General features: G+C 32.8%; 1 protein-coding gene across 1 annotated transcript in view; it reads left to right on the top strand.

Annotated features, from left to right (window-relative positions):
* LOC129221585 (CDP-diacylglycerol--inositol 3-phosphatidyltransferase-like) overlaps positions 1-12,017 on the top strand; it is a 57,051-nt gene that overhangs the window by 30,001 nt on the left and 15,033 nt on the right. Inside the window, exons 3-4 of the mRNA XM_054856099.1 lie at positions 1,896-2,049; positions 7,526-7,607. Of these exons, the coding sequence (XP_054712074.1) occupies positions 1,896-2,049; positions 7,526-7,607 (236 nt within the window). The remainder of the gene's footprint in view (positions 1-1,895; positions 2,050-7,525; positions 7,608-12,017) is intronic.

The following is a 12,017-nucleotide window of genomic DNA, read 5'->3' as shown; positions in this document are numbered from 1 at the left end:
TAAAAACCATAGTAAAAAACCCTGGTTTTTACCGTCCTGTCCCTAGTGTCCAAAACTGTCCGAAAGTGTCCAAAACTATATTTTAAGAAAAATAGTATTGTGTGAGAAAACATCGAAAAACAGAATAAAATGTATCAAAGTAATGTTTTATATTGAACATTTATTCAATGAGAACATTCAACTTACTTATGCAGCTGATTTTAATCTAGTTGCATAGGAGTTGAATTCTTGATAAAAATTTCAATTTTTATGCATAAGTTTATTTATTTTTGATAATAGGGCAAAATTTCCCTATGTTTATGCATGTGTGCAAATGAAAGCAGGGTTGGCAAGGTTTTTACCATCCTGTTCAAAACTTTTGTGTCCGAAAATGTCCAAAACTATTTTGTGAGAAAATATCAAAAACAGAACAAAAAGTGTCAAAATTATTTTATTGACTATTTTAATATATTTATTTAATGTCAACATTCAGGTATAAATATATATGTAACTTATTTATGCGGCTGATTTTAATCTAGTTAAGTAGAAATTATTAAATTCTTCATTAAAAATTTCAATTTGTATGCAGGAGTTTTTTTTTTTTTTTTTTTTTTGCATAAACTAAATTTTTTGACATTTATGCATGTGTGCAAAAGAAAGTGTTCAAAATATAGTGCAATAATTGACTTAAATGCAATAAATTACAATTTTTTTTTAGTTACAGAATGTATATTAAAAACGTAAACTAAAAAAAAGAATAGCACAAGTTCTATAATATAAGTGTTTAATCATCAATTTCTTGTTCTTTAATCTAAGATTTACAAAATGATTTTTGTTAAAAAATCATGTAAAACTTATTTGCAAAAACCATTTAAAAAATTTAGCTTTTTTCTTGCACCTAAATATTGTACATTTAATAATATTCCTTTGCGTTATGAATGGAACTGAAATTAGTTGTTTTGGTAGTGTTGTGAATTTCCTTTCAAAACTCTACCAACTGTTAAATAAGTTTTTGTGAAAAAGTTATTGGCAATTTTTTTTAAGCAAAATGTTTTTTAAATAAGAATTTGGAGAAAAATATTATCAAATACTGATTAATTAAACCTCATTAATATCTTTATTTATGCATAATGAATATTGCAGTGAAAACGAATTGATTAGATTACACCCCTTTAACTTTAAGATAGTTTTGGACAGTTTAAGGCAGTTTCGGACACTTTTGGACAGTTTTAGACAGTTTTGGACGGTAAAAAACCACCTGTCCTGCCCTAAACCAGTTTTGGACAGTCCAAAACCCAACCCTGGTTTTACCGTATCAGAATTTATGGTTCAGATGCTGTATATTCTCCCTCTTGGCGATTTCTGAATTTATACTCAATATTGAAAAGATTAGAATCCTTTTTCAGAATGAGTAGTTTAGAGGGACCTGTGCCTCTTGTTCTTGTTATTTATGGAGATAAGTCATACATGAAATGAGATTTCCTTAAGAGGTTTTCCATCTCCAACTCAGTCACTTTCCTATGCCCGGCTGATGAGTGCTAATAAGCACAAAACTGCAGCCCTCGGCTGGAAATGACTGAGTTGGCGGTGTATTTCATGTATTTCTGCTTTAGCCCTGGCAAATGGGCGGTAATTTACTGAATATACCATGCCTTGCCTTCAATCTTCGAGTTGAACCGAACCATTGCTTCGGTCACTCGTCTGGTCTACTAATTCTATATTAGCTACCAGTTTGTTTGGCACTCTTGGCTTCCTTAAGAGGTTTTCCATCTCCAGCTCAGTCACTTTCCTATGCAGGGCTGTTGAGTGCTAATAAGCACGAAACTGCAATCCTCGGCTGGAAATAACTGAGTTAGCGGTGTATTTCATGTATACATGAAATGAGCTATTTTTATAATAAAAATATTTTCATTCAGGTACTAAATTTGGAGCTTTATTGGACCAACTTACCGATCGGTGTGCAACCATGTGCCTGCTTGTTGTTCTGTCCTGCTTTTATCCAAAATGGATGATTCTCTTTCAAATAAGTATGATAATTGATATTGCAAGCCATTGGATTCATCAGCAAGTGTGAGTTTGTTTCGATTTTTTTTAACATTAATTTTACATGGCAAGAATTAAAAAAACTGCTGCAGACATAAACTAAAAAATTAATCACAATGGATAAAACACCATAAAAGTTCTAAGATGTACATAAAAGATTTGGTAAAGTAGTTTCTTAATAGCAGATCTTCAAAAAAGTACTAAGCATATTCCTGCAGCAAAATGCTGAAATATGACCTTTTGATAGCTAATGTGACCATGTACTATCTAAAAACAGACAAGCTGACTACTAATGCCTAGTGCACTCAATGCCTGCTTGTAGGATTTGCAATATGACTAATCAAGACTAAGAAATGATTCGAACAAGATACAATTTCTTTTTTTTTTCTTCTATCAATACAAACTAATTTCTTTTTCTATTATTTTTTTGTATTTACAGTGCACTTGTTATGCAATCAAAATTAAATTTTATTTGAATTATATTTATTTATTACATTAAAACATTCTTATATCCAGGCGTGTGCACAGGGGGGGGGGGAGCCCACCTGTTGGCTCAGGCCCGAGCTGAAGGGGGCCCAACATTTTTTAAAATAAGATGTGAAATATAGGGTTAAACAATATGGAGGGGGGGAATAAAAGTCATTTGTGACGAGCCCTAAAATTTTTGTGCACGCACCTGCTTATACCATATAATTAATTATGTTTTTAGTGTAGCAATATATGAAATATTATGTTTTCTATATTTTTAAAAATATCAATTTCATCTTAGGTTATACGTACACAAGGGAATTAGCTAATAACTATGTTTGTGCAGTAATTATAATATATACTTTTGTTTGTTTTTTCCTAATTTTATTTTATTATTATCTCCAAACATGTGTAACAACAAATGAATTATGATGCACATAAAATTAGAATAATGTTGAAATTATTAGGGATGTGTCGTTCATGAACGAACGGGTCAAAAAGAACAAATTCTTAAAATGAACAGATCCGTTCGTTCACTTAAAAAATGAACGACCGTTCCTTTTAACCGTGAGCAGTTTGGAACATTGTATTGATGTATTTCTGATAAAATCGTTTTTCTTTTGAGCAATCACATTGGTTATTGTTCTCATTTGACTGTTTTTGGTGTCTTTTGATTTTATTCCCCCCCCCCCCCCCCCGCCTTCCTCTGCAGCACCACCGTCGATCGGACCCCCTCTCGATACTGCTCCTCTAGAGAGAACCATCTCTAGGTTGCCTCTCTATCCTCCACACAGATGCATACATACACACACACACGCACTCGTGCCTGCACACAGACACAAACACGCCTACGTACACACACACACACACTCGTGATTGCGAAAAACATAATTTTAATTCAAGATGTCAAAATTCAAATTAAATTTTTTTTTCAATTACATTCCTCTTCAAATTTTTAACTCTCAGTCAATTTCAAATTTCCTTTTTCTTAGTGCAATACAATACAGTCGGATCCCGACTTACGCGAGGGATGCGTTCCAAGGCCCCTCGCGTAAGTCGGAATTTCGCGTTGTGGAACAACGTATGTTTAGAATTTTTTTATAAGCATACCCAATTATTTCAGACATGTGTTAACAACCCTCAACTTGTTTCAAACCATTTCTTAGCTATATATTACTGTATGTTTTATAAAGAACTGACCTTTTACTGTATTTTAGAAAAAACGTTACTATTTAACATGATTACTCTGTTATGAAGCACAAAATCAATGTTCAATAAGATACATGTACTTAAACAGTTGGGTACTTACGGAAAGAACATTACTGTATTATAATAGCACTCACTGAACAGTAGATATCGTAATTTTAATTATGATTTAAAAATTTATGAAGTTTATACTGTGTGGGAACACCACTATTTCTGGCCTGGCTTCCATTTTCATTATGTTTGTATTTTGCTCAGACCTACTCTGCGAGCTTCATTATTAAAACTAAGTTTTGAACTTTTGCGAATTCCTTTTCTGGAACTTTAATTGTACGTATCGAAGATTAACTCATACCAAATTGTCGTGCTACCTTCGAGGCACTTCATAATTGTTTAAGCATCGAGAATCTTTGCCTTTTCTTGAATTGTCAGAAATTTTCTGTTTTTCTTTCCACTTCTTCTAACTTGAGATGAAATTTCTTGTTTGGGAACCATTTTGTTTTATCAACATTCATAAGAAGGAAAAAAAAACGTTCAGAATCGGAGCGGTACTAAAGCAAAGCGTTGTTTAGACTATTACAATGTGTAAACTTCCGCTGTCAGTGATGCTAAAAAGTTGAAAGTCTATTCACGAAACCAATATTTAGTGTCAACGAAGCCCATTCTAAAGCTCCGCTGCTCCTTTCCAAAAAATTTCATGTTGCAAACGAGTAATTTGGGTCAGCAATAAAAAATTCATTACTCATGAAAAACTCGCGTTATAGCCATTTCGCGCAAGTCGGATCGCGTTGTAGCGAGTACTGTATATTCATTCAAACCTTTTTACTTTCTGCTTTATTCGTCATTTTTCTAAAATCGTTGCAGTTTATTTGTAATTTTCCAATGTATCAATAAGTAATGTTTTGAATGATTTGCTTGGACTACTAATAAAATGTTTGGACATTCCACTTCCGGTCCCACAACCTGCTAAAATCCTTCTCATATTTTTTATCGGCAAAATTATTTCTAAAAATACCTTTTACTTACTTTTTTCTGGCGATCCCTTTGTGTTATAAACATCCATATCAACTACCATCTATATTGGTTTGGCTTCATTTTTAACTTGCTTGGCGATTTCCAAGTCGCTTATTTTTTATTCAATATCCAGAGATTTTTAATAAGGATTATGGCATAGGCACTAGTAACAGACAAGGGTCCAGTAACAGACAGTCATAATTTTGAATTTAAATAATAAGAATTTTGGGCGGGTAAAACTGATGTTGCTGGGAGATCTAGAGGCAGCCAATCATTAGATGAGATGTAGTAGTATGAGAGGAAAATAGTTAAAAATTCTAAATACATTAAAAAGCTCAGAAAATTGAGTTAACCTGAGACCGGTGTATTGAGCATGTCTGTTACTGGTGCCGTTTCCCTATAACTCTATTCCCCCCCCCCCCCAGTTTAAAAAGTGTTGAGTTATTTTTTTCTGTTTTCATCGGCACTGTGAAATAATTTTGAAGCTATCTAATATTTTTAGGCAAGTCTTTTTTACCCGACTGTGCATGCTCGATGCAAAGGAGGGTAATGTTTTTATGAGTCTATGTATGTATGTATGTTTGATCCTACGTGGCGTTGTAGAGGCTAAATGGCTTATCCAGTTTTGATGATTCAATTTGTCTTAACCTTGAGAGTGTCACTATACATGTCACTATACACAAGACAGTAATAAAAATTCACCATATCAATAAGCAGTGGCCACATATTGTAAGTTTAGGATCATGTCGCATGCTACCTGCGTGCGACACTGCTTGTGACAAATGCGGGTAGCGTTTTTGCCGACTGAATTTTTTCTTTACTAAATCTACTAATTCGATTTTCAACTCCAACATGTTACATTTGTTTCTGTCGTAATTCAGGGGATTGAGTTTCGTGACGTGTATTCTCTTAAAGGGCTTTTTTTTTTTTTTTTTGCAAGAAAGATTTGACTGAAGACGTTTCCAAGCTCGCGTCAATGAGTTATACAGGCTATTGTTGTTGAATTAAGTTCTCACATTTTTGCCAAAGGTCAAGCATATGTAGCTTTAAGCCAGGTTAGGTTCCTAGAGGGACTAATAATCAGTAGTTTAGACCACTGCAAGTTACTTAACAATACTCACGATAGAAACTCTCTCAATGAAATGACAAGATTTTACGGTCTAATAATCATAACAACTATGTCAATGAAAATTAACTAGAAAGTGTAAAATAAAAAAAATAATTATCAAATAAAAACAAAAAACCCGACTGTGTAAAAACCAAAAATACTAAAAAGAAAATATATATAAGCCCAGCAGCTTAAAATGTTATTAAGTACTACTGAATCTCTACATCATTGAAATAGTTTCATAATGGATACACACATAAGACAAATCATAAATTCAAAAGCAGAATAGAAGGATCAACAGTCGGGGCCCATTCCTTTTTGATCAACCAACGAACCCCGTAAAACTTGAATTTGCGCCGACTGTTGATCTTTCTGTTCTGCTTTTGAATTAATGATTTGTCTTATATGTGTATTGATTATAAAACTATTTCAGTGGTGTAGTTATTCAATAGTACTTAACAACATTCTAAGTCACTTGGCTTATATTGTTTTCTTTTTAGTCTTTTTGATTTTTGCTCAGTCATTTATTTTTGTTTTTATTTAATAATTATTTTTCTTTAAGTTTTCCAGTACTCCGGCTTAGCTACCGATGTATTTGTTGTTACAGTTTTCGTTATAAATAGTAATACTGAATAGTTATGGTAATACTGAGCTGGAAAAATTTAATATCTTAATATTTTGACATGCAAAAGTGGAACCTGCAAATTTTGGAATGGGAAACACATATTATTCGGCAACTGCAAAATTACAAAATTAACTATAATTGCTTTACACATCTAAACATGAATACAGTTTTTTTTATTCACTTTTCATTGGCATATTTTCTTACTTTTAGATAATTTTAGCTATCTTTGCTTCAAAGGATATTAATGATTTAATGAAACGTGTTGAATGTACGTGTTGAATGTTGTTGTGCAGAGGCAACTTTTTTTTAAATGAACGAAATCGTTCAAATGAATGAGTTGAATGAACGGATCAAAAGAATGAATGATCCTTTGATGAACAGATCATTAAAAAGAACCACATTGCCCACCTCTAGTAATTACTGAGATTTACGAGTTTTTTTTTTTTTTGAATAAATTACTTTGTATAGTTTGGTCTGGTCTACCATGCCCCTGTAAAAAAGCGGAACCTGTATTCTTGGTTCGAAAAAATGCTGTCATAATTTTTTTCTTTGTAACAAAAAATAAAAGGGCTGCCATTAATTATGAACTAAAATAACTTACTTTAAAGGAAGAGTTCAATTTATTTATTGCAACTTTGATGAGAACCATAAAAAAAATTAAAAAAAAAAGTTTCAGATTTCTGAAAATTGATCAGCACTATTGAAATAACTCTGAAATAAAACTTGTTCAATATAACTATACCATGTGATTTCATTATAGGATTTGTAGGGCCATACGGGCTAATTGTTGGTCATAAATTAAAATAAGAAATATCAATAGTATTAAAATAATTGAGACTGGTCTAACAAGCCCCCATCTCCCCCTACATCTTGTAACACATAAGGAATCAACTGAGAATCTCTTGCAAAACATTGTTAAATATTTGCTGCACAGAGATATTCTTAATAGAATATTCTTTTATTAACTTCAGTATACCTATTTTACTCTTTTCTGTTTTGCACTTGTTAGTAAAGTATGAAATATGTGCTCTTAAATTTATGAAGATAACTAGAAAAAAAGGATATATTTAAAATTTTTGTTGCAGATCTTTGATGCAAGGAAAAACTAGCCATAAGTTTATTGATGCTTCAGCAAATCCAGTAATAAAAATATATTATACATCAAGGGTAAGTTTTGGAAATGTTTTTAATCTATGTGTGTATGGTCATAAAATTAAATTTCCAAACGAATATTTTGAAAGTTTAATAAATATTCTGTTAATTAAAAATTATTTGCATCTCTGGTTTTCATTTCTAGTGCTATGTTTCTTCATAAAAAAAAGTTAGCATGAATGAATCCTAAATAATATTGTATTCAATTTTATAAATTATTGTATTTTGAATGTATTGTAAATTAATTTTTCTTTGCTGCTTAGTGAATTTATAATTCCAGGGGCGGCTCTAGGTCCATGCAGCCGCACAGGGCCCCGCACCGAGTTTACTTTTTTTTTTTCAATTTTTTACCTTTTTTATAGTACATGCTTGATTTAATTCAAGGCTCATTAGTTAGCCCAGTTCATTGAACGTGGGGCTCCATTATAAATGCAAAGCAAGGATGAACATGACCTGCCTAGAGCCAACAAGCCCTCTCCTCTCATGCAAATAATACTATTCTGATCCCCCCATTCCAGGGGCTAAAGGCTAAAACAACTTTATTTTCAAGTCAATGGTCAAATTTGTTGTACAGTTGGAATGTAAATTGCAAAGTTTGAATACAGGGGAACCAAAAAAGTATTTCGCCTAGGGTCCCCTAATACCTTAATCGAGTCCTGCTCTTTGGCCCTGGGGAGGAATCCCGCGTGTTATTTTTGGGGAATGGTGGGGGGTATTTTCGATTTTGTCTTGAAATTGAACAGTTTGACGTCTTCTAAAATAGAGATTTTCCACCGCTGGTCCAGAGAATCGGCACTGGACTGCGAAAAACGGGACCAAACTTGAGAAATTTTTAAGTGGCCACGTTAAAAACATTTCCTTCTTAAGTTATATCTATAATAATATTTTATATGATATTTGGGGTTATCTTTTTATTTTTTTGTTTTTTCTCAAAGCTTTATTTACTTTTGTATAGTAATTAAAAGAACTAGGGGAGAGTCGGGAAAAATTAGACGATGGGGGGGGGGGCAGCTGGAGGTAGACAGCTGCCTTTATAAACTGAAATAAAGCGTGAAAAATTATTTCTATCTTGTCCAGCAGATGTGGCAGAGTCAAGTCAAGCGAGAGTCTAAATCTGCTACAACTATTGGAAAAGCTAGGAATTTATTTTTCTTGTTTTATTTCACCCCATACCTATAAGCTATAGTTTAAGGACTCTGCTTTGTTGGGAACCTCCAACCTTACTTCTGTTACCTCTTTATTACCTTACTTCTATTGTATACTGTTAAACTGTTTAGCACAAGAAATAAAAAATATTGCGTTACCTCTATTCTTTTTTCAATTTCGACACCATTTGAAATCAAAATTTTTTTTGTTGTAATTAGAAACCTAAAGCAAACTTAAAACTAAGAAGTTTCTTACAAGTTTAGAACAGTTCGGTGAAAGGATACAATCAAGTAAAGTTGGTGGACCACGGAAGGCCATGCTCCTTTGAAGGATAATTGTAAAACAATCATAGTTATTGTCACAAATTCCTTCCACTCACACCTAGCTTCATCAAACTCGAGGACTTAGAAGCGCCAGGGAGTCGCTCATGTCACTACTTTGTTAGTGCAGGCCCTCGCTTCTTAGACTTCGGTGGTCGACCTCAAAACTAATTTGCACATCCAGAAAAGGTAATTTTTTATGTAAGTAACCTAGTGTTACCTTTTTTAACCGTAAATTGTCATATAAGGATTTGCTATCATACAAAGTAAAAAAATAATTTTGTTTCGATTTTAGTTAAGATATCGGAAGTATTCTTAGGAAAGCCGGTGGTTCCTTGTAAGTCCAATCAAAATTTTAAAAGTTGGCCTTGCTGCTAAGAGCATTTACAAATCATGGGAATATAAACACTTAGTTTTCAATTATAAATACATACCGAGAAAGTTGAAAAAAATGTTTTATGTTTATAATATTATTATTTATAAGGGTTATTCAACTTTTTAACTCAGACTGGATAGATATTTCTTTTTCAATTATTTTTTACAGATATATCTTTTAATATCTTTTTTGGAAAGGTTATTTCTGTGGTTATAAGAATAAGTCGATAACAGTATAGATGATTAAATTTTATATACAAGGTTTCAAGAATGTCAGGATCAAAATCTAGAAAAAGAGGATTGGGTGGGATGGTACATGGGTTCAAGATGCGCCATGGAAGCAGTACAAAATAACGAATTAATGCTACAGTGTTAAAATTCAATATTCCAAGAGGTACTCTTAGAAACCATTTATTTAGCGATAACAGTACTTGTCATAAGTAAAGATATGACGATGTGTATATATGTACAAATAAAAGCATTTACAAAGAGTTAAAAAACTGCTAACAGGTGTTTCGGGGTTAGAAAATGAAGCCCCTTCTTCAGTGCATAAAACTAGTGATGGAACAGTCCGACAACGGACAAACGGGTTCACTTGGATGCTCCGATTTTGGATGTTCTAATTATCACAATTGTAAATCTAAAAATTAGGGAAAACTGGCGAAATAAATTTATGTCAGCCGTAGTATATTGCTGAAATCATTTTCCCTCTATATTGAGTAATTATTTCGTTTTGAACTAAGAAACGGCAGTTTAAGGAGTAGTAAAATGATTTAAAGCTTAAGTGTTGACCAATGTCAACGATTGGTGGAATCAAGGGCAATTTTTATTTTGCATCATCTTAATTTGCAAAAGAGTGTAAAACTTATAAAAAGTTTTGGTTTGCCTGTTTTTTTTTAATATTTTTGCAGTTCCAATTATACTTTACAAGGCCTCAAAGTGCAGATTTTTTTATCTGTTTTTCAAAATTTTTCCCAAGGGAGAAACCCCACGACCCCCTAAAACTGAAGATAAATTTATACCACATTTAAGGTGGCCCTTGAATAGCTCTCCTGATACCCCTCTCCCTCCAAGGTTAAAAACAACAAACAGGAGAGAGCGCAGCAATATAAAGGGGGAAGAAATATTGCTTTATTTATCAGAGGGGAAAGACTTCAATAGGTGACCTGTTTTGTTACCAACATAAATTGACCCAACAAAGAAAAAGGGATTGACATGCCTGAGTTGCCTTAGGGCTCCCTCAAGCCTAAATCCAGCTCTGATTGTAAGTAAACTATTATGAAGGCGAAGAACTAATATATATATATAACTTTTTTTTAAGGGAAAGAGGGGAGGGGCTACTACTGATCCACGAAATTTTTTCAAAAATTTTAATCGATCCACTGGCTGGTCAAAAAGAAGTTGAGAAATGCTATTCTAAAAAAAATTTCAATTCATTTTCAAGTTAAAAAAAAGTATGATGAATTTCATGATTTTACTTAATTCTGATCTTTTTCACTGTCAATTTATTTTTGCTGGATATTTATGAAGTCTACGTATATTGCCGTTACTTTGATGAAATTGAATTCATTAAAACTTATCTTGATTTTCCTCTTTATCAAAGAGACAGATCGAAGTACGTGGGAAAAGCAGGAATGAAAAACATATTGTAAAGGTTAATTACCAATTAAGAATGAAGCATTTTAGGCCTGAATAAGATATGTGCTTGGAATTTCCGAAATGCGTAGTCTAAAGTTGCTCAACTATTGAATCAAAAACCTGAATTTCAAATAATTAACAAGTCTTTCTCAGAAGCCAATATGGTTAAGTCCATTTTTCAGTGCTTTCTTATTTGAAAATTTTAATGAAATACGTTAATGCTTGAAGAAAAGAAACATTACACCCTATCACTCTCTTTCTTTCTTGAACTATACAGTGTTGGCTTCTGTATATAGTAATGTGTATGTGGGATTGTATTGAGAAAAAAATACTTTGTCGAATTTGATAAGGTATAATTAGAATTACATGATATTAATATACATTTGTTATATTTACAACTAGTGGTACTCGCACGGCTTTGCCCGTAGTAGAAATTAAAAGGTCTTTTGGTATGCCTGTATATTTACAAATAATATATGGTAAATTTCTTGCCGATTGGCTTACACCATGTTAGGGTTCCACGTTATGATAACTTGGTAATTTACTCATCCATCTTATGATCATTTTGCTTGGAAAATGTTCTTAAAACTGGAATAGAAAAAGAACAAAATCGAATTTTCAAAAAATCACTTCGAGGTGCACACTCCCAAGCTACAAATTAACTTTATGCCAAATTGCATGAAAATCGGCCAAACCGTCTAGGCGCTATTTTCGTCACAGAGATCCAGACATCCTCCGGACATCCCGACAGACAGAGAGACTTTCAGGTTTATTATTAGTAAAGATTAACAGTGGTGCCCATCAGGCAGGTGGTATAGCTGAAACTGAGTTGTTCAAAATTTTAATGGGCTGTTCTTAATGATTTTCTTCCATGTTTTGGGAGGTCTAGTTTTTTTTTTTTTTTGAAGGGGGGGCAGGGTGACAATCTTGCGATGCACATCCCTGT

Source organism: Uloborus diversus, chromosome 1, assembly GCF_026930045.1.
Source record: "Uloborus diversus isolate 005 chromosome 1, Udiv.v.3.1, whole genome shotgun sequence".
NCBI classification, from domain to species: Eukaryota; Metazoa; Arthropoda; class Arachnida; order Araneae; family Uloboridae; genus Uloborus; species Uloborus diversus.
Note: the sequence above shows the minus strand (reverse complement) of the source record. Positions and strands in the feature narration are given on the sequence as shown.